At 39.1% G+C, this 23439-nt stretch overlaps 1 protein-coding gene across 2 annotated transcripts; it reads left to right on the forward strand.

The window, feature by feature from the left end:
- Positions 1-521: 521 nt before the first annotated feature.
- On the forward strand, positions 522-23405 carry pip5k1ba (phosphatidylinositol-4-phosphate 5-kinase, type I, beta a). 2 transcript variants are annotated; one of them, XM_039615778.1, is made up of 15 exons: positions 522-639; positions 6235-6451; positions 7538-7668; positions 8407-8524; positions 8640-8792; positions 9450-9746; positions 13469-13653; positions 13975-14055; positions 15043-15091; positions 15183-15267; positions 15349-15483; positions 15566-15656; positions 16253-16349; positions 18028-18083; positions 20083-23405. In XM_039615778.1, exons 2-14 carry the CDS (start codon positions 6380-6382, stop codon positions 18064-18066), a joined length of 1533 nt encoding a protein of 510 aa, XP_039471712.1. In that variant the 5' UTR covers positions 522-639; positions 6235-6379; the 3' UTR covers positions 18067-18083; positions 20083-23405. The 2 variants fall into 2 exon arrangements, with proteins under 2 accessions (XP_039471712.1, XP_039471713.1); XM_039615779.1 differs by lacking the exon at positions 18028-18083.
- The last annotated feature ends 34 nt before the right edge of the window (positions 23406-23439 follow it).

Raw genomic sequence — 23439 nt, forward strand, 5'->3', positions numbered from 1 at the left:
AAAAACCCTTATAAAATGTAAAATCTTATTCCAGAAAGAACCCAGGAAATATGAATTTCAGATTAAGGTAGAGTATCTCAAATATGTGACTCTTAAGGAGTTCTTGATCCTTGCACCATGTCATTTCCTGTCTTTCCCCTCATTTCCTGTCAATCGACTTCTGTGCTTTTTCTAAATTCATATCTTAATAAAAATCTCCTCCTAAGCTCATATATTAATATTACAACATACATCTATCAGCTAGCTTTATACCATTACTGTAAACAATATTTATGTGACCACACTCGTGGTAGAAAGCTTTTAAAAGCTGTCGTGCATGATATTTTTTTTCAAGACTTCTTCCTACATTGATATTTTAACAACTTGCACTGTTAAACCTTTCATAACTACAACTCAGAGTGAGTCATGTATGTGCTGGGAAATAATACAACAGGTAGGCGGGGGGACAAACAGACAGAGCGAGAGAGAGAGAGGGAGAGAAAGAGAGGAAGTGGTGAGGATGCTCTACAGTCGCTGCAGCACTTGGCTCCTCATTTCACCACAGTCAGCCTAAGAGCTGATATCACACAGTATTTGTCTGTCACTGCCTTTTCCCAGACACGCGTTGACCAGTTTCTTCACAGCACCATGCCGATCAAGGTGAGTGAGAATCTCTTCTTCTTTCCGCCTCTCCACTTTGTGTCAAGGGGGGCAAGGGGTCAACTTTTCCATCTTAATCTGTGCCATCTTAGCTGTGAATGTGTCATTGTTTTAGCCTGTGCGGGCCAGTCGTGTGCCGCTTTAGAGGGAAGACGTGTTGACGATGGTATCACAAGAGGAAATCTGCTCCACTTCCTTTTCGTCAGAGAAAAATAAAATAAAATGTGCCATAGCCAGCTGGCGAGGGGTTGCCATCATTTACATGCATGCAAAACAGCTGCTGTGTGCGTGCTGTGTGAGGAGGGTGCAGGTTTAAACATTCACACGAACCGACTGAGTTAAATATAGGCCTTCAGTGAAAGCTCCCAGACACCAAAGTAGACATCAATTCAGAGGTCTTTTATAAAAAGCAGTGTAAAGAACCGGCATTGAGTTTCTGTTTGAAATTACAGAGTTGTAAAGAAGTGATCACTCAGATGTGTGTGAGTATGGAGGATGTTAGCAATACTGCTGACGTTTGTTGCATCATAATGAAATGTGTTTCTAGTCTAGACTATGCTGAAATGAGGCCCTGTGGGCTCCACTCAGGGTGGAATGTTTAATATTTTCTCAACTTTTATGGACAATATATGACAATACCAAAAGATCCATCTGTGCATGTTCAAGCAAGAATGTCATACTTAGTTATACAGTATAGTGTCAGAAAGTGCTTTATAACCCAATACATGGGATATAAATGAAGGACATAACAGCAGCACAACGTTTCAAGAAAGAAAGAAGCAACACTAAAATGTGCAAACATTTGAGATGTTTTAACAATGGAATTAAACGAAATTTTAGCTTCACATATCAAACATTTTTCAAGATATTTAATTGAAAAATGCTCCACTGACACACTTTCAGGCCCCTTTTCTCACACATAGCAATCTGTGGCAATGTTTGAATGTGAATAAATGAAAAAGCTTTTATTAACTTGCATACCTGTAGTTAGCTCTGTACACCAATTGCTTCTAGGCCTTAGAGCTGTGAAGGGCCAACATGGAGGCTTTATAGAGACTAAAGACAAAATGCAGAGCCCAAAAGCAATGGATGGCCTCACGGAGGCTACGTCTACCTTCAACATGAGTTTTTTTCCACAAAGTCTAATCTTTTCAAACTGTTACAACATCTCCCTCTGTATAATCGCTGAGCTTCTGTACCAATGTGTCATTACAACAGTGGTAGACTGACAGTCGTACACTCGCTTCTTCAACCCAGCTGCATCAGGTTACAAAAGTCAAAAGGTGCACAGCCTGCAGAAACTGCAGCTGATGACAGTGGGTTACGTGGGTAACGACAACGTTGACGTCAAACTATGTCACGTTTGACGTCAACGTTGTCGTACCGTTCGAAAAGTGCCAAACGGTGGGTATAAAATAGCCCTAAGATCCTGGGCACCACTGAAAACAAGTGCAAATATAATTAATGAGGTATGAGAGCATCAGTTTTAACAAGCAGCCCAGTAGCAGCAAAGCTTGTGTGGTAGCCTAAACTTAGTGAAAAGAAGAGTGCAAATGCAGCCCATGTTCTTCTTCTGAAACCACAGACTTCAGCTTTTAGGTTCATAGGTGGAGAAAATAAGTTCTAGAGAACTGTTTAACACGTGTTTCAAAAGGAATTTAGCACAAGTTACACAACACATCACATCACCACAGAGACATCAACCTCTGTGTTTTGTAATGTCCCTTTGTAAAGCTTCAGATTCACATTTTGAATTGTGTCATTATTAAACCAGAGGTGCAAAGGTGAATCTGACTGAGGACACTGCATACAATAAAAACAAGCACTTGGCAATGGTGGGAATAAAGAACTCCCTTAGGAAGAGCTCTACGATGGCCACAAGCACACTTTCACTATTGGGATGGGGCCAGGACTGTTTATGTGAGGTAAAGGATCTTAAATTCAATTTTGGACTTCACAGGGAATCAGTAAAAAGAAGCCAACATAGAAGAAAATTATCTCTCATTCTAGTATGTATTAGTATTTTTATAACAGCCTGAAAATAATAGAAAATTACAGTATTCCAGCCTAGAAGTAACAAATGTATCAACAGGATCAACAGTAGTAAGTTATTACAAAGTAGCTTGACTTATGCAAAATAATATTGTAATTTACAAAATGAGCCTCAAATTCCATTAAAAAAAAAGACTGGAAACGTGCTTATATTACCAGATCTTCTTTATATAAGCAGAGAAGTCGCCAGCTGTTGACCGTTAGAAAAAGAATCAGGTTTAAGACGTGATCACATTAGCTTTGCCTTTCAGCACTTTAAGGAACATCCAGCTTTTATATACAGTAAATGGGCCACTACTAGCCCCTTTTAAGCCACCCTAGCATGAATATAGAGATAACTCCTAAATGTAAATAAATGCTTTTTTTTGATGGACTGAATTGTCTTAACAATCCTTCAGTAGCTGTTTGGGTTGGTGATGACTTGCTGTACCGAAGCTGAGGAGTTCAAATATCTTGGGCTCTCAATTGGCTCAATTTCGGCTCTCCCTTAGATATAGGGTTAGTAGCTGGGTCATTTCTGACAAGCTCATAGTGGAGCAACTAATCCTCCACATCGAAAGGAGCCAGCTCATTTGGTTCAGGTATCTGACTAGCATGACTCCCAGGTGAGGGGTTTTATGTCTTATCGGGAGCAAATCCAGTTGAGTTTTCATTGCATTGCTAGCTTGGCAAAGCCTCAATGTCCCCTCTGAAGAGTTGGAGGCGGTGGCCAGAGAGAGGGAGAGGTCTGGGCATCTATGCATGGAGTGCTGCTTTCCCCACACCAGCATCTATAATATTTAGGCATTTCCAAATTACACTCCCATGTAAGTCAGAACAAATTCCCTTACTTCTCAAAAACGAGTTGCAATGATTTTTGAAGAGGTTCAGGTTTGATTTATTTTGAGACAAGTAAAAGCCAGAAGTTTGTTTGGGCTGCACTTGAAGTTATTTTTCTGAACACATGCAAAGCCTTCTTTTATAAAAGTAAACTACATGCTTTCAGACACAACTTAGTGGTAGCAGATGCCAGTGTCTGAATGAATGGCATCTATCTGATCTATCTAACTAGCCTGGAGACAAATTAATGCAAATCAGTTCATGTTTTGGCTTTTTTTGCCACATGGTGCTGTTACATCACTTAGTGTTTATTCAATATGTAAAGTGTTGCAAAGGCAAACCAAAAATAATCTACCAAAGAGTTTATGTCCATACAATTAACCTCATTCACTGCTCTGACCACTAGGTCAGTGTTTAATCATCTTTAGCAAGGTTTTTATATCTGTTCAGCTTCTAATTTAAACATGCAAAGGAGAGCTGCATGTGAGATCCTTGAAAAAACAAGTTTTGTCTTCACGACCCCCTGAAAAGACAGTTGCATTCTCTTCGAGTCAGACCGCAAAACCACATCCTGAAACAGTGCTTAAATTAGACAGGGGCTTGTCTGCCAGGATAGATTTTTCAAATTTGCTCATTACACAAGATGATGTTACTAGACGAAAAGTAACTTGTGTTTCCTAATGTTGGTTAAAACGCTGGTGCAGTTGCAAACTGAATCACAGAATACCTCCAGCTGATGCCTTTATGTACACAGGTGAGTCAACTGTGTTAGTGTTAGTGCATCTGCCCATTTTCTGGCGCAAATATAAGGCAGCTGTAACCTATATGGACTTGTTGCCAGGTTTCCAGATTATGGATTTTGCATAAATAATCATTTCCTCATCCATTATTCTGATGAATCATACTTCTCACATCTTTAGTTACTGATTAAAGGTTCATTCATTTGTTACGCTTATGTAATGCTTGAATCTCCAGTACTGCTTATGTGCAGATTAAGTTTTTCAATTGTTTCCATATTTGCTTGTTTGAGGTTTAAGTGCTTGTGTATGTTTTGAATGCACATTTGCATGAAAATATGAGGTACTGAATATGTTATAATTTAATTATAAACCTTCCTGGAGTTTCATCCATGATAAAGAATGATATGAAAATGTGGTCATGGGGAATTGCTGAAGTTAATTTTCACAGTTTTAAATGGTAAATGGTCTGTATTTGTATAGCGCTTTACTAGTCCCTAAGGACCCCAAAGCTCTTTACACATCCAGTCATCCACCCATTCACACACTGGCGATGGCAAGCTACATTGTAGCCACAGCCGCCCTGGGGCGCACTGACAGAGGCGAGGCTGCCAGACACTGGCGCCACCGGGCCCTCTGACCACCACCAGTAGGTAATGGGTGAAGTGTCTTGCCCAAGGACACAACGACCGAGACTGAACCGGCAACCGGCAACCGGCAACCGGCAACCTTCCGATTACAAGGCGAACTCCCAACTCTTGAGCCACGATCACCCGTGAACCTTTTTACAGTTTTAAAACTGTAAAAAGGTTGAAAGTAGCACTTCATAATACAGCCCTCAACTTTCCACATCATATTCCTGTGGTTATTTTCAGCATCTAAAATTAGAACTTATGCAGAGTACAAGACGGGAGGTTTTTTTAGGATATTTTAAAGAAAGGCAGGGTTCAGTATATCCAAATGGCACAATGGCTCAGGGCCAGAAAAAAGTATGTCAGGCAAATTGGTTGGACTTCTGTTCAAGCCAAAGAAGTTCACCTGTGAATTGTTTCACATTAAAATACCAGTACATGTCCTTTATCACACCACCTGTTTGGATAATTTGAAACAGTCTCTTTAGTTGTTGAAATTCACCAGTGGTTTGTTGTACTCGGTTATAGCTCAACTAAATTAAACAGAAAGCAAAGTGAAATCTGTCTGTGTTCAGATAAGCTTTTAGATCTTTAGATTTTGAGCAGATGTCTATGCTGCAAGCTGACAGCAACCACCCAGTCTCTTTTTAACAGCAACACCGCAGAATGCAGTGGTGAGTTAAAGTGGAGTACATGATTTACTCTACTATATTTACTACAAAGCTTTAGATTTATGAAATTAAATTAGCAAATATATTTGGTGGTATATGAGGTGAAGGGAAAACTTAATTTTGCAGTTTCATACACTGGTAATTACACATGGGTGCGTATTATAGAGTATCCCCTCTTGCCTTTTCACATTAATTACCCTTAGGTGGGGTGGTCTGTATTTTTTGTAATTTCAGGAGAATTACATTGGAAATATATCGGGAAATAAACCATAATTTAAAGCCCATGCAATGGAAATGAACAGGTTTTGGTATATGGCTTCATTTTGCTAATCACTGTGTTCTTTTTTGGAAGCTGATGATCACATAATCAAGAAAACACTGTGCACTGTTATAACACGGGGGGATTGAACATGTAATAGTTCTCAATCCTTCTTAATTGGGATCAAGGGTTGTTGTGAAGTATTCTGGAGTTAAAAGACTAACACATTCACCAAAAGGTCCTCAGAGTCCAGAAGTACCCCAGACAGAAAGATTATTGCAAGCCCAGGATATACTGTAAGTCACAGGAAAGACAACTAGACAAGACTGATAGGGAAGTTTTTCACTAGCGTGTGTGCACTTTGCATTGACATTCATGCAAATGCAACACATTGTGTAACTCATTTTTCTTTACCTCATCCACAGGAGCAGCCTACCTGGAAAATGCACTTTATGTAAATTGTTGTGTTTGTGCATTTACCACTGACGGGAAAAAAGGAACTCGGGGAGAATCAAAGTTGGAGGAAGGACAGCCGAGCTTCCCCCTAGTCCAATTCTCTCTGTCCAAAAGATGTCAGCATCCCCTGCCAGCACCCTAGGAAGGGGAACCAAAACCTCTAAAGCGTCAAAGGATCATAAAAAGGTGAGTGGATCATTTCAAGCAAGCAATGGAAAAATCTTCTGGTAGGAACAAAGTTACTCCCACTTCAAGTCATTGCTGATGTCAAAACAGAAAATATCTGTGGTCAAACAGAAGACTGAAACCAAAAGTTGTTTTTTATTTGGGAGTCTAAATGTGAAACTTATTATTTTCTTTCCTGAGCTGTTTAATTCACTTATTGACTACGCCATGACCTTGGGAAAAATAAGTTGTAGCTTAAAGGTTCTGGCACCTGCAGGTCATAAAAATCCAAAAAGTCATACAGAAAGTCATGTGCAATATTACTTTAAGTAAAATGAATTGCAACAACATGACTGCAGCTACCCTTTCATCAGCTGTGTTATGTAACAGAGCTGCTCTGTGAGGTAAGGAACAAGTGGTGGGAAAATGGTGTGATTAGGCTGATCAACTTCACATTCTGGCTCACAGGAAAAAGCTCTAAATAAGTTCTAAAGTAAAATTTCTGTTTTTCTTTTAATTGGAAAATTTAATTTACGCGTATGAAGGCTTCGTTTAGTATTTGAGGCTTTACTGAAGTGCCGGGAGCCTGTTCCAGACTTGCAATATCATGAAAGCAGTTTATTTTAAATGTTTATTTTAATTATAGAGAAACTACAGTTTCTGGCTCTTCAGTATTAGCTAAATTTTGTAGTTTGCTGTTTGTGTTTCACATGCTTCCTACACCAAAAAGCTTCAGCTTACTATCCTCTTTGTATATTAACATGATATCTAAAAATGACATACATAAGACCGTTAATCAAGCTAATGCTGTCACTCACTGTGAGGCTACTGTAAGCACAGTTTTACTTTGAATTAAATGCTAACATGCCCATAGTTACAAAACAAACTAAAGGAGCCATTATTGGTGATGTCAGCATGCTAACAAGTACTATTAACAAATATTGGAGATTAAAATTCTTTCTGAGAGAAGCTTGCTGATGCTATAGCTAATCCAGTATTGAGGTAAGTGTTGAACAATGATAAACTATTTTATAAAGAAAGCAAAGAAAATGTTCAACTAAGTGCCACAAAAATTCCTAATTCTAAGATGTCTAATTTGTTTGTTAGCCTACACCAGCTGCACTCAAAGGCGCCATCCAGCTGGGCATCGGTTATGCTGTGGGAAACCTCAGCTCGAAACCAGACAGAGATGTACTCATGCAGGACTTTTCTGTGGTGGAGAGCGTCTTCCTGCCAAGGTATACTCACATTTGCACTGCAATCCTTTCAGATAATGACCAATGCACATGCACATGCACAGGGATTTCCCCCCCCCCCACATATATCTAGGATGTTTTCCATGCATGGTAGGTTTACTCTGAAATGTCAGGGAGTTTAATTTTATCACTACCTACCAAGGAACTGAATGCATTTTTGGGAGATTTGAGTAAGCTTTAAATCCCAGATTGGCCTCATTACATAGCACATCAAGTCACAATCCAAGTATTAAGCCTAAACTCAAAAATTAACCAAAACTATGTAAGTCAGCTAAGTGTGCATATCCTCAGTCTTTTCCAGCCTACAAAAAAATATAAGTTGACTACATATTGCCAACGAAAGAAAGAAATGCAAATTATTATTATGAGAAATCTTAGACTGAGTTATTTAAACCCACACAGTGGCAGCCAACCTGTATTGATGTTAAGAAAAGAGGGAAGTTACCTTTAGAAGTGTGCAAATAATCACTTGTGGGTTGACAGAAACCACATGTTTCAGCAACCACGTTATTTCTCAGTAGGCATTTGGCATTTGGTTGTTAGAGGAAGGTAATACTGCAGCTGTTTCTTTCCAGTAGTTCATTTCATGAATTTCAGCTATCAGTAATTTTTAATAGTTACACCTGTGCATTTCTAACCGTGACCTGTTATGTGCTCATGTCACAGTGCTTCTAAAAGTTGCAAATAGCTAGACTAATACATATTTTGTATGTGTTCCAGTGAGGGTAGCAACCTGACCCCAGCACATCACTTCCCAGATTTCCGTCTGAAAACATACGCCCCACTGGCTTTTCGCTACTTCAGAGAGCTCTTTGGCATCAAACCGGACGACTATCTGGTGAGGGTGGAGACCCAAATTCACATTCTGGCTCAGGAATGTGTGGTGTAAATTTCCCCTGAGTTGATTGAAAAACATTGGTCGCCTTAAACTGTTGCCTCACTTTGAATTTCAGTACTCCATATGCAACGAGCCGCTGATAGAGCTGTCCAACCCCGGCGCTAGCAGTTCCTGGTTTTACCTCACCAGCGATGACGAGTTCATCATCAAGACAGTGCAACCTAAAGAGGCAGAGTTCCTGCAGAAGCTGCTTCCTGGTTACTACATGGTGAGCTACTAAAACAAGTCTTACCACATTTGCATTAAAGCCATACAGCAACATATGTTTGCATTACTCAATTACTTAAGCTTTAACAGTTTGCTCAAGCTGCTTTATATGCTAATGTAAAACACTCAACATTATTAGCGAGAACCCCACCTATTAAAATTAATTGGTGACAGTGGTGAGAAAGAACATCTATTTGACAGGAAGAAACACCCAGCAGAACCAGGTTCAGGGAGGTGCAGGAGTTAACAGATTGTCAGGATCACCTGATCCATCCCTAATTATAAGCTTTATTAGAAAACAAAATTTCTGTCAGATGAACCTAAAATGGAGCTGCTGTGCACATGCATCAGCACGTGGACATGACTAGCTAAAATTTTACTTTTGGGGAAAGGGAACTGACTACTATATCACCTTTTAATATGCCACTGATATAATCTACAGTTCCCAAAATGACCTGTTTACATGTGTATGTTCACATTTCTTCTCCGACCACTTATTTTGGACTAATTCTTATTTGAAAGTTGCAGTTTCAGTCTTTCTCTTCTTAAATGGACTTAAAATGGACAATAAAATGATTCATTTGGACCAATATTATCAGGGATATTTACTCCTTCTCTGTTTATCACTTAAAAAACCCCATCATGTTTGTTATTGTAGAATCTCAATCAGAACCCGAGGACGTTACTGCCCAAGTTCTACGGCCTCTACTGCATCCAGTGTGGAGGCATCACCGTTCGAGTGGTGATCATGAACAATGTGCTGCCGCGAGCCATGAAGATGCACTACAAGTACGACCTGAAGGGATCCTCGTACAAACGCCGCGCCTCACGCAAAGAGCGTGCCAAGTCCTCACCCACATTCAAAGACCTGGACTTCCAGGACATGCACGAGGGCCTGGTCTTTGACCCGGACACATATAGTGCCTTGATGAAGACCTTGCAGAGGGACTGTCGGGTATGTTTACATAAGGACGTTACATCCATTAGCAACTATGTGTTGCATTCAATAGATAAATAACTCATATACAAGACCTTTAAGATTTGCATTTTTACTTGTCAGATATATCAACTGCTAACATTTTTAAAGACTACAAGTTACAAATATACTTTTTTCATGATACTTGAAACAACATAGTCTAATAGCTGCAAACTTAGATCAATTTTTTTTAAAGATTGCCTTAAGAGGGTTGCTAGCTCATCATTTGGGGACCATTAAAACCTTAAACTTATAAATCCAGCTAAACTACCATTTCTATGTTGTAAGCCACACCCACTAAACTGCTGGCTAGTGAAGCAGATTTTGTGTTTAGTGTAGCATGCCTCCAGCAATACATTCTCATCCTGGGGCCTTAAATAATGCAGGGTTATCCGATGCTGCTTGCATCTCACTTTTATGAACATTGTGTCTGTTAGGATGGCAAAGTTGGGAGCTGAGTTGTAATGCTCCCATTTTAGAGACACTGGAGGTTTTTTTAGTCAGGAGGCTATGCTTAACAGTCAGTTTATACCTTTGTATTTTGCTTTTTTTTGGCACACTTGCTAATTAATTTTCTTTTGACGCATTTGTTTTTTTTATTGTAGGACTGTTCTGCTGTTTAGGCATGGCAGCAGGTTGTCGTCTGTTGTAGGCGCTGCACTTTGTGGTTGTGCATTGTTGCAAAGGTACAACATCAAAGTTATGTGGGCTACAACTGCTGGTGCCTTTGCTCTTTTTAATCAAGTAAAATTGAGAAATTAAAAGCAGCCGTTGTTTGTGTTTCTCTCGCCCACATCTTTAATCTTTAATCTTTTTGTTCTCACTCGTCCTCTCCTGTTGTTCACAATAACTTTTGAACTAATCATCATCCTACCTACATTTATCGGCCTTTTAACCTCACTGTTTACTGTCCAGTCAGACCTGTCACGTCATCGGTTGCAGATATTTTAACTGTTCCCAGAATTAGATCTAAGGGTGCCCAAGGTGCTTTCAGGTATTTGGAACAAGCTGCCTTCTGACCTGAGATCGATTACGTCTGTGCATAAATTTAAAAACAGACTAAAAACCTTTTTATTTACACAGGCCTGCATTCAGTAATGTTTTTGTTATTGGTTTGTGTTCTATTTTGTCTTGCTTTATTATAGTTTGCTGTTTTCACTGCCTTTGGCATTGTAAACCTACACTGATTTTCATGTTCTCCTGTGCTGAGCACATTGAGTTTGCTTGTAATGAAATGTGCCATATAAATGAAATTGCCATTGCCGTCATCATAGGGCGATGCACTGCTGGAGTTTCATGGGATTGCCTGATATGCACAGACACAGGGCTTTGCAAACAAACACAAACATGGGACCATAAATCCTACAATAGGCACTTAAAGGTGCTTGGTTAAGTTAATTACAGCTACTTGGTTTGAGTTAGGATGATATCAGTGTTTGATTTACATTGCATGTACCTTGCTTGCAGCTCAGACATGCTAATAACTTTGACACAGTGAGAACATCCTGTTTTCATACATGAGCTTTTGACAGTGTTCAGAGATTCTGGTCGATTGACCTTTTCCACGTGTAGTGCAACAATAAGAGATGGTTTGTCTGACATGCTCAGAACTGATTTAGGCGATATGACACAGGACACCTGATGCTCACTGGCTGTGAATTTGCTACCCATGTTATTCTCTCACAGCTTTAATAGGATCTTCCACAAAGCTTGTTCTTAAGAATTTGGAAGGTAAGTGTTGCCCAAATCCAAATTTTGAATGCTTAGCTATACTCTCCAAAAGGAAAGGTCCCAGAAAATCAGAATTCTTCCAGAGCTCCAAACTAAATGGTCACGTGGATAAAACTTCAGAAAAACATCACATTTAGTTCAGAGCCAGCATCCGTCACTTACTTGGTTTTTGTGCCAAAATCCCCCAAAATAAACCCAAAATCCAGAGGTTATATTCAGCCAATGATAACTGCGCAATTCCCCTACTTTAATAACATCACACAGGTCAGCACCTTGAGCTGTGCCCCTGTTTGTTATTCCCTGAGCTGTTTTGATGACTGCATTAGTGCATGCCTGTTGTTTCATTAGCGAGAAACAATAGTGGTCACTTGATGAAGGATTAGCGTGCAGCAGAGCGAAACACCTGACTCATGGTCAGGCGGAGCAGCTGGACGCTAAAGCGCAAACTGGATGTAATACGCTCTTACTGGGCGGCTGTATATGACCTCAGTTAGTGCATTAGGTAACACAGCACATATTAAGGCCCTTTATTTACAAGAGGTACTTTATGACATCAGTGCTTGGTCAGAGGGATTGAGGCTTGTGCTTTAGTGTATTTTTGGCTTATAGACCCAGTGTTGATCTCTGGGAGGGGGACTTCCTTCAAAGTAAAACTTTTTATTTATTTACTTTTATAAAGAAAATTGAACTGTAGGTGATTTTTGTTTTATTTTATTACTCAAATTATTATATTGTTAAAACCACTGAGTAAAAAATGTCCACATATATCAAAAAGGTGATATAATAAACAAAATAATGACTGGAAATTCTCTATTGCCTTTGTTTGGTGATCTGAAATATTTAAGTGTGACAAACATATAGAAAAAATAGGAAATCAGGAAGGTGATTGCAGCTGATTGCTTGACAGATAAGCAAGTATCTGTCCTCTATTGCTATTCGTGCAGCTCTGCGGGAGTTCATGTCCGTATCAAGTAGCTTTCTTTAGCAGGCATGTCATTTGTAACCTCCACATGGCTAATCTGTTAGCTGATAAATGCCAATAATGGAAGGCTTTAGGTATGAGGCCTAAGCCAAAGTAGGGAACAAATTAAAGTATTGACCTCTTTCTTTTTGGTAGATTAAACGTCAGAGGATCACCAGATCGTTCTGAGGGATAAATAAATGTTTATTTGCTCAGACAAAATCTCATTAATGGTTGGCAAAGTTTCCTGTTCAGCTCAGCTATGGGATTTAAATGAAATGTCTCTTTATTTAGGAATATAGAGAGATACTAGGCCTATGTAAGCAACTAGAAGCCTCAGACAGACATAACCACAAAATGTCTAATACCCCAGGCTCTGCTCTGCAGGCTCGATTGACCTTAGTTACATAAGTTGCCTAAACAATGCCTGATGTAAACTTTACCTCATTTTAATGTTTTGATGATTTGATTTCAGCATGTCATAGCCACCCTTCCTTTATTCATTTTCCTCTACTGAAAATACAACACTAATTCAGATTTATTTAAATGAAGGGTAATGGATTATTTTTAATCCCATAGCTGTTCTGTTAGCTTTGTTTATTTTTATAATGTAAATTCATTTAATGGCCCACCTGCAGTGCATTCAAGGTCCACCAGAGGGTCTGTAGTGTGCAGGTCACACTGTGACATGCTTTTTGATGCTCTAAAGGCGGGCATTTCAGCATGGGAGTTTCTTTTAAACAAACCCACTGAAGTAGTTGCAGGTTTTTTGTTTGGCCAGAACCTTATATTGTCCCTGTAAATCAGTGGGCTCTGGGGAACTTGGTGTCATGGTTTCAGACCTGATAGCCACTGGCATGTGTAGTATTTAAACAGTTAAACGAATGGAAGGTTTAAATTTTGACAAACTCTTTAGGGAAACTGCAGTCTAACATTAAAGAAAATTATTGAATTTTCAAAGGGGTTCTTAAAGTTTGATTCCCTGAGTTCAGTTTTGGTCTCTTATCAGGTCCTGGAAAGCTTTAAGATCATGGACTACAGTCTCCTGCTGGGGATTCACGTTCTGGATAGGAAGCCGCTGAGCAGAGGAAGCAGATGTGACAGCAGGAGAGGACAGAAAGTCCTCTACTCCACCGCCCTCGAGTCCATCCAGGGGAATGTCAAGGACCCAGAACCAGTGGCAGATGATGACACGTAAGTGGACACTTTGGACTAAGCAGCGCATATGATAGAGGAAACATTTTTTAAACATCTCAGTTCACAAGTTATTTTTATCTTAAATTAAGTATTACCATATACTTTGTACATACTAGTTTGCACACAATCAAATCTAATAAGAACGGTTTGCTTCCTACTAAAACGCTTGTTTTTAGGTCTTGTTTCCCTTATTTTTCTAGTGGCTTCTTTTTTTAAACCTCACTGCTCGCTGAGCTAGTCAAAAATGTAGAAAAGTTTGACATTCAAAAGCATAATTTCATTTAAAAAACTGTAAACTTATCATAATTTTTTTTCCAGGTTGGGTGGAATTCCCGCCAAACATAAAGACGAGAGTCTGCTCATCTTTTTAGGAATTATCGACATTCTTCAGTCTTACAGGTGAGCTCACAGCAGTAACATGCACAAAAATAACATGCAGAAGACAAACTGTCTCATCATCCTTACTCGGCTGCACCTGGATCAGTCATCCCCGTGCAGCATTACAGAAACATTTGTACACTTTTTATTGGTTTAATAGTTTTGTTTTGTTTTTTTCAAATTCATTAAAATAGGCAAAGACATGTGACTCTTTTTTGTTTGTGACTCATGTTTCCTTGGCATTATTATTAGTTTATATTTTATGATTCTCAGGGTTTTCACCCTGTTTTCCTGCTTCAGAAACATTTAAATTAGTTTAAACACTCATTACTGGCTCAGTAAACACAGGCTATATTATTTGTTATTTATTATTTAAACCTGGAAAATCTACCAAAATGGGATCTGTCCCCATCTCTCATGGCTAGACTGACACAGTCATGGCTGAGAGGTACGGCTGCAGCTCAGACTGATAGTTCTGGACTTGGCTGAGGTGGCCAAAAACCCACAACTAAATTAAAGAGATGCATTGCAGCACAGCCATCAGAAGCACAGAAGGCATGTAAAAGATGGATTTGCAACAAAAAATGGATGGATGAATACAAACAGCTGTAACAGTAAATTGTGTTGAAAAGATATCGGCCCCTATACTTTTATGTAATACCACTTTATACCACAAGATGGTGCAGTCAGGACAACCGTTATTCAACCAGGCAAGTCCTTAATAAGAGCACATTCTTATTTATAACTGCAGCCCCTAGAGGAAATAGAGGTATTTAAAAGGAAATCTAAAAAGCTAAACAGCTCCTTAGATGTGAACATAGACGGTTAAACCACTGCCCCTTGGTGGTGAAAAGTAAGAACAAAAACTTCAAGGCTGTGCAGCAGGACCTTGCTAACCACAGTGGCTACTTCCATTTTATTTTATACAGTCTATGGTCGAGAGCAAGCATAAATATTTACATAAGTAAAAATGTTACATAATGATTTTAAATTTTTAATCATTTTCAGGTTCGTTAAGAAGGTGGAACACTCCTGGAAGGCTCTTGTACATGACGGGGTCTGTAATACTCCTTACTTCTCCTTAACCGCAGGCTGTTTTATCCCTTATGTATGCGGCTGCTCACACGTGTGCCCTGTTTTCATTTCAGGACACAGTGTCAGTGCACAGGCCCAGTTTTTATGCAGACAGATTTCTGAAATTCATGGGCACGACTGTTTTCAAGAAGAGCCATCGTAAGTCATGCTAACCTGCCACCATTCTGTTTCCTGCATAAACGCAGCTTTGGTTTTAAATTCTTTCTCTGTGTGTTTAAGCTTTAAGAGGAGCATCTTCAAAGAGGAAGAAGAACTCCCTTTATGCAAAGTCAGTCTCCCAGGAGATTCTGTCCCCACTAAAGGAGAGGAAGGAGGAGAAGAAAGCCCAAAGCATGGACAACCTGGATGGAAACTGTAAGCTGTTTCTTTTGTTTATGTTTGTTTTATCAGGAGCTTTGCTTGACTCGTTCGCTGACGGTGTGTTTGTTTTTAACAGTTTACAGTTCCTCCAAACAGCCGGATCTTCTACCTGAGTCTGCCGTTTCTTTAAAATCCAGCGGAAAAGAGGAAGAAGACTATGAAAACAGGTACTTCACATGTACTGCTTTCAGATCAAAGCCCAGTTTTCAGAAGAGAAGTTGAGAAGTTGATATTTTGATCTGATTCACCCTGACACAGACATGAAAGTGTGTAACCAAAATCCATCCATCAGTTCTTCAGATTATTTTTGTGGACATTGTTTAGCTTGCACATATTTGAAGCCTTGAAATTTGGCCGTCCCCATGTTGTTGGAGCCATAAAGGACCATATTTGGATGACAGGGTGGCGGACTATGTTATCAGGAAGCTGCTGAAAAAGGCTTTAGTATAAGGGGATCAGTTTCCTTATGGAGCCAGCAATCAAGCAGCCATTTGAGGAATTGTGTGTTTTTAGGAGTTGCAGGTCATTTTCAGCTCTAAAGTTTGCTTCTTGCGGCTTGTGAGCTGCAGTTTTTTTCCCTGCCACTGATGAAATGTTCCAAACAGCTGTGTTTTTACTGTTTTCTAAAGAGCTAAAGCTACATCTTTCTTTTGATATTCATCAACATATTCTGAGAGGATGCTGAACGATGAATGATGATGTAGACATTAACTCGGCTCATACACACCTTTACACAACAGTAAATTGTATATCTATGTTGCAGTGAAGACCGACGAGCCTCCAGTTCAACGATCGCTCTGGACGATCCACTGCCGCCCCTCAGCAGAAGCCAATCTGACTCTGAACTGGATGTCTACTTGGTAAGCCATGTAATTTCAATTGCAGAGTCTTATTGGGTTCTGTAATTCTATATTTAGCTTATCGTTAGAATACAAGCAACCCAGGCCCAGCACCGAAGACCAGTAAGCATTTAACAAGTCCTACATAATCCAGTCAGAGCCCTGCTGAATGAGGCCCAGACTGGCTCCTGAAAAGAAAGTGAACAAGATTATTTTTCAAGCTGAAGCTTTAACATCCATCTGTGGTTGTACACCCCTCACTCAGTACAGCATCAAACTGAATTATTTAGCTAGAGAACAGATTTCAGGCTACATTCATTTGTCACACAAGGGGGAGGAGGGGAAAAATATTCAGGGAGGTCAAGCTTAGATGTTTCTGTGTCCAGAGACGACAGTTTAAATGTTATCAGCCCATTGAATTGTTTGAATTGTTCCATTCATGTCACCTCATCTGTTTCATTCGGTCTTAGAAAAAGAAAGTATACAGAGTATGTAGACATCTGGTGGTCATGCCAAGAAGTGACTGTAAAATCTCCAGTTGGAGATACCGTAGCAATTAATTAATACTTTTGGTGCCTAAAATAAACTACCTGCTTAGGTTTATTTTATTTTGGTGTTTACATCCAACCAAACAGCTCATAAAAATCAGTTTGTGCATAAAAGCTCCAAACGTTTCGATATATTCTCACATCCATATGGTGACACTTGCAACATTAATACATAACACTGAAGGATTTTAATTGTTTGTTTGGCGCACATCTTTCAAGACAGTACTTTACTAAAGACCATGAAAGATAAAGCCACCCACACCCAAAAACCCACCCATAATGTAACCATGCATTTTGAAGCTTTCATACTAGTGTTTTGGTTGCAACCATGTAGAGCCATTTTGGAGTCAGGTGGTTGGAGCGCTTTGTAATCAGGTGCCAAGTATGGCTGGCAAGCCGATAAACTGTATATTCAGTTCAGTGCAGTGCAATTCAGTTTTATTTATATAAAGCAACAAATCACACCAACAGTCACCTAAAGGTGCTTTATTAACACAAACAACCCAGTTTGATCCAGCACGTGGTGAAAGTGGGAAGCAAAAACTCCATCTGAACTACAAGAAATCTCCAACAGAACCAGGCTTAGGGAGGGGCGGCCATCTGCTGCAACCGGTTGGGGATGAGTGGAGGAAGAGAGGACAAAAGACACTGTGGATGTATAGGTCTAAAGCACAGTCTCATATCTCTTCCAAGAGACAGAATAATATAAAACTCAAATATAACCTTCCTGGATGACCCTTCCTTCACAGGAAGTTCCATTATTTGTCACATAATATCATTTAAAAAAGGATCCAAAAGTTCAAATATGTTCTAGAGGTTTAGTGACAGCAGCCTTTGCCAGTTGCAAACTTGGTAGGATGCCACCTTTTGGCCATTTAGTGGGCTCATAATGTTTGAATGGATGCCTGAAACTATAGGCTTCAACTAGGGCTCATTAAGGGGCTCATTAAGACCCATTAAGACTACCTTATAAGATAAAGGTCATGACAACAAGATCAACTCTGTTGTTGAGATATTATATTTGTCCTCATAAAATTACATAAAAGAACCCATAGTTAGTTGTAAAAAAAATCATAATTTGTTGTTCTGCTGTATTTGGGAACACCATGCACAATGAACTCAGGGGTCACTGGGTGTCTCTGCATTTTCAGCCTCACACAGTCTCACCCAGGCGACCCAGCTGGAGCTGATCAGTCGTCAATAAAGTGTAAGCAGCAAATTACACCCATAATCCATTCTTTTAATTTGTACTGATCCTCTGATTGTGGCAAGAAGACATGGAGGCTCTCATGATGTCTTATTTTAGCCCCCAATGAATGTGCTCCATGAACAGAATAGAATCACGTAGTGATTCATGACTATAACAAACTGACCTTTATTCATAAGATGTTACTACCTAATACATACATACATCTTCTTGCTCAACACTCACATGCAATTTATCTCATCTTCTTGGAACTCTCTTCTTTGATGGCGGTTGCCCCGGGGTCCTGAAGTCCCCTCTGACGTCCACTCTGTGTGACTCAGCTGAGTCCAGTTCCCTCCTCCCTGCCCCTCGGTCCTTGTGTCAGCCTAAGAAACCTTCATGTATTCTTTTTTTTCTACAGCACTTCTCTTACATAACCACAAAATCCTCATTCAGGCTTATATGAAGCCGTTCTCCAGTCTACATTAAGCGGTCCCACTCAGGCTCTGCAGGAAGCCCGCAGACGTCCAAGTTAATCTGATCTCAAAGCCTCTGACATTAAGAGTGGGACTCAGAAACACTAAAAATACTGTAGGTAAAAAAAAGGAAACCTGGGCCATGAACCTATCTGTCTCCTCAAGTAAAATTAAGTAAAATAAGTGTTTTGGCTTGGGCGGATGATAAGCATGCTCCCAGCTGTTACCCTTAACCTCCTAAAAAAAATAAAAAAGGCCTGACTTCAAAGACAATGGGTTTTTTACTGTGGGAATGCAGTAAAGAGTCTGCACTCAAAACATCAGTTCAAGCATGACAGAAATAAATGCAGCCTGACAGCTTCACTTTGATGGACAACCTCATCCTCTGTGGCAAAAAACCTGCTCACTGGAGGGTTGAATAAAATATACTGTATAGCCAAAAGTATTCGCTCATCCATCCAAACCATTGAATTCAAATGTTCCATTCACTTCCATAACCACATGGTGTAATAAAATTAAGCACCTGACTTCAGACTGCTTCTACAAACACTTGTGAAAGAATGGGTCGCTCTCAGGAGCTCAGTGAATTCCAGCATAGTACTGTGATAGGATGCCACCTGTGCAACAAGTCCGGTCGCGAAATTTCCTCGCTACTAAATACTCCACAGTCAACTGTTAGCAAAAGCATTTGGGAATGACAGCAACTCAGCCACAAAGTGGTAGGCCAGGTAAAATCACAGAGCGGGTCAGTGGACGCTGAGGCGCATAGTGCACAGGGGTCAACAGTTTTCTGCAGAGTTAATCACCACAGACCTCCAAACTTTATGTGGCCTTCAGATTAGCTCAGGAACAGTGCACAGAGAGCTTCATGGAGTGGGTGTCAATGGCTGAGCAGCTGTATGCAAGCCTTACATCACCCAGTGTAATGCAAAACGTTGGTGTAAAGCACGCCCCCACTGGACACTAAAGCAGTGGAGACTTCTCTGGAGTGACAAACTACTTCTCCATCTGGCAATTCAATGGATAAGTCTGGGTTTGGTGGTTGCCAGGAGAACAGTACTTATCTGACTGCACTGTGCCAAGTGTAAAGTTTGGTGGGGGGGGGATTATAGTGTGGGGTTGTTTTTCCAGAAGTTGGGTTTGACCCCTTTGCTCCAGTGTGTAAGGAACCTTTAATGCTTCAGCATACTGAGACACTTTGGAAAATTTCATTCACAAAGGAGGGTCCATAAAGACATGGATGGGTGAGTCTGGTGTGGAAAAACTTGACTGGCCTGCACAGAGCCCTGACCTCAACCTGAAGCAAGACTTTTGGGATGAATAAGTGCAGAGACTGATTGGGATGTCATCCAAATTGATATTGGTGTGAGATGAGCAAATACTTTTGACAATAGGGCGTACATAAGAAAATATAAAAGATGCCAGGATGTTTTTGAAAACTGCTCTTTTTTTTTTTTTAACTTAACACACCCAAGAATGCACAGATGTGTCTGTTGACCTTTGTCACCTGAAGGCAAATAAAATCTTCTCTTCTTGATTTCTAGTGAGGAGAAACAGGGCTATTGCTCCTTTCCAACCACCTGCACTTGTGAACTTTGAAACACCAACCGCAGTCCAACAACATGAAGACATAAGGACTTCAGAACAGCAAACATGGCACAAACTACAAGTAGTAGCCTGTTCTTCTCATTTTCTCCACTGTGAGCATCACTATGATCCTTAAAGAAGCATAATGCAGTCACTCGAGAAAAAAAGTCCCATGTTTCAGTCTCAGAAAAAATCTGCTCTGTTTTTCCACAATAATGAGATGCCTCCTCCATGAATGTGGGAATGTTCTTCCCTCTTGCGCCGAGTAGGGCTCGTTACTTCTGCTGCCAGTTTTTAAACCATCTGTACTTCATTTGACTCCCAAATTTTCTAACAGCTTTTTACTTTTACTCTCTACACTTTAACCACTTTTTATACCTTACATTTAATAATCGTACTTTAGTTTTAACACATTTGAGGTGTGTTGTTATTTCACTGTGCACCTTCCAGACATCATAGCAATATGAATGTATATGTAGGGAATGATAATACATAAAAGACAGTCCCACTGGTGTATCTGCCAACTGATATGCAAGGTGTAGAGTTGAAAGATAAAAACCCCACACATGCAGGGAAGATGAGTGTGAAGCAAAGACAGAGAAAAGTACAGCTGGTGATGTCATGACACGAAATCAAGACACTGGTCTGTTAGCATTGCACAAAAATAGCTAGTGAAAAAGGAAATACTTTTTATTTTCGAGTACATTTCAGAGTCTGTACTTAAAGTAAAAAAATCGGGTACTTTCTTTAACGTTACTTGAGAGAAAAATGTTTGTACAATTTAAAAAAAAAAAAAAGATTCTTCAACCTCAGTAAACATGAAGCAATAACTCTGAGTCAAATGCAACTGAAAATTATAAAGTCCAACCTTCATTTATTCAAATAATTAATGCTTGAAGAAAATATGCTTGGTATAAACTGATTAACAGACTTTGTGAAGCGGTAAAAATGACAAATTCTAGTAGAAACGCAGCAATTTCAACTTAGTTTGCATCTAATAGAATATATTTATACTAAAAATGAACAAATCTGAATAAACCTTAGTTTTCATAACCCTAATAACATTATTTTCAGTGAATAGTGTATAATAATTGAGTTAATTGTAAACCATGTGGGTTTTTGATGTTTGAATGGCCAAAAACATTTTTAGGTTCATTTGTTTCTACAAAGAAAACAGCTGCTTATATATTGAATACAATATAACAATAAGATAAGTAGTTTCCTGTTCTTTACTTCTTCTTTGTGTAATTTCATTCGATTTTAATGTTGATCTTAATTAAAAGTAAAACATACAGTGACAGTCAAAGGTCTGGACACATTTGAGGGCAGGGATGTTTCTTATTGTCTGAGACAATTTTAATTAAAATAAATTGCTGTGAAAAATTTAAGATTCATAACAGATCACAAAGGCACATTTGTGATTTAGCTTTCCTATTGCTGGGATGTTATTGATTTCTTTATAAATAAAAAAAAAAAATATTTGGTAGTATGGCAAAGAAAGCTCAACTGAGTGAAAGTCAGAACAACAGGAACCCAGTTGAGACAGAAATCCCTTTGGGAAAGTGTCAGGAAGGCATCTGGTGTGAAAACCTACCAAATCAGACATATGGAGCACCTGCTGCGGCGACCCCTTGTGAAAGGGGGAGAAGCTCCACTTTGACTGAGCATGTCCAAACTTTTGACTGGTTCTATAAAAAATTAAACTGGATGAATTCAGGAAAACAGAGCAGTTTTTTTTATTACATGTTTTCGGAATTTCTAAGATAAGTATCCAAATTAATAAATCAGAAAAATATTTTTAATTTCATGAAAAGTTATATAGGAATTATTGCATGTACACCTCGTTCATTTAACAAAATGGGGGCATTTGTTTTTGAAAGAAAAGTGCATTAGGCTCTGTTGTTCCTCTTTCTTTTAATTTTAAGTGAAACTCAACTTTCCAAATCAATGGAAACACCTCTACAACTAGCAGATATGTTAATGTGTTAATGTGTATTAGTAGCACTGAACTACTGTGCTGACGTGCAGTAAAACACTACAAAGCTGCTTCTTTGCCTGTTGTCGTTCACACTGCTGCTAGTAAATCCTTGTGTTTCTTTGCTAATATTTTCTGATTTTCTGTAAATGTTTACATTTCTCAGTGGCTGGTTCCATGAGGAAGTAAACATATCAGCTCATCGGCTACAGAAATAGATCAGTGCTCGTTTGTATTGTATTTACGTAGAGATATGTTCAAAGATCATTCAGGTTTTTCAGATGTATGTGTGAAAATCCACGTTAGTCGTTGTACATTCACTCACATTTGCATAAGTAACACCCTGTGTTTTAACCCAGAAGAACATTACAAAAAGACATGATTAAAAAATGAATAAAAAGACAAATTCATTAGATGAACTGAATTTTCAGACATAAACTTCCCATTTATAATGACTACTTTGCAACGTACCACAATAGCTTGCTAAAACTAGCACTGACGGAGCTGCTGGCATGGCTCTTACACCTGTTTAAACATGCAGAATATTTTCAAAATTTTCATGCTATAATGATGTTTGAACACGTGACAGATTAAAGGAAAGAACTGAACCCTCGGCCTCTGCAGTAAAGCAATGTGGTCGGTGTTGTGGTTCCACTCCATTTGTCACAATCCTGTGGCTCTGTGTTATCACCTCTCTCCTCTGATGAAAATTTTCTTTGCTAATAAGAGTTCATAGAATGATAAAAAGAGTGAACATTTTGTGAAATACATGACTTTGCCTTTAAAACCCAACTGAACACCTACTATAGCAGATTTTGTGTTTTAGTTTCATCCCCTGGTTATGGACTGGGGCTCTAACGCTTTGTGAACCTAAACTAAAGAAGTGCTTAAGAAGATAAATGGATGGTGGATCCCTTCCACCAAAGTTTCAGAGACCACCCACCTTTTCTTTTTCTTCTAACATTTCTTAAAATCTAAATCATTACAAGATGATATAATAATAATAATAATAGTGTTGATAAAACTAGAAAAGGTGATATACTGTTGTTTATAGTGTGTCATTCCTCATTACACCCAGATTTTACCTGCACTGGTGTTTCATAAAACTATATCCTGTTACAAACTGTGTTGTACTCTGCAGTAAACAGAGACCATACTGTGTACCATGTATATATTGTCTTCTTATCTTCCACATGCCTTAAAAACTTTAAAAATTAGTGCTTTAAGATGCTTTGTAGGCCTATAATTGTACCATAGCAATACTTTAAACTTGTATCAGGGAAATAAATTATTTCAATATCTTTACTTTGATATGTGTGTTTGTTTTTTGCTTCAAAAT

This window comes from Oreochromis aureus, linkage group 7 (genome assembly GCF_013358895.1).
Source record: "Oreochromis aureus strain Israel breed Guangdong linkage group 7, ZZ_aureus, whole genome shotgun sequence".
NCBI lineage: Eukaryota > Metazoa > Chordata > Actinopteri > Cichliformes > Cichlidae > Oreochromis > Oreochromis aureus.

What these genes read in the sequence shown, in the direction of transcription:
- pip5k1ba (XM_039615778.1), top strand. Translation starts at nt 6,380, where the DNA reads ATGTCAGCATCCCCTGCCAGCACCCTAGGAAGGGGAACCAAAACCTCT. An exon ending in TCAAACCGGACGACTATCTG is followed by an intron (nt 8,525 to 8,639) that starts GTGAGGGTGGAG and finishes TTTGAATTTCAG; the next exon opens with TACTCCATATGCAACGAGCC. An exon ending in TGCTTCCTGGTTACTACATG is followed by an intron (nt 8,793 to 9,449) that starts GTGAGCTACTAA and finishes TTGTTATTGTAG; the next exon opens with AATCTCAATCAGAACCCGAG.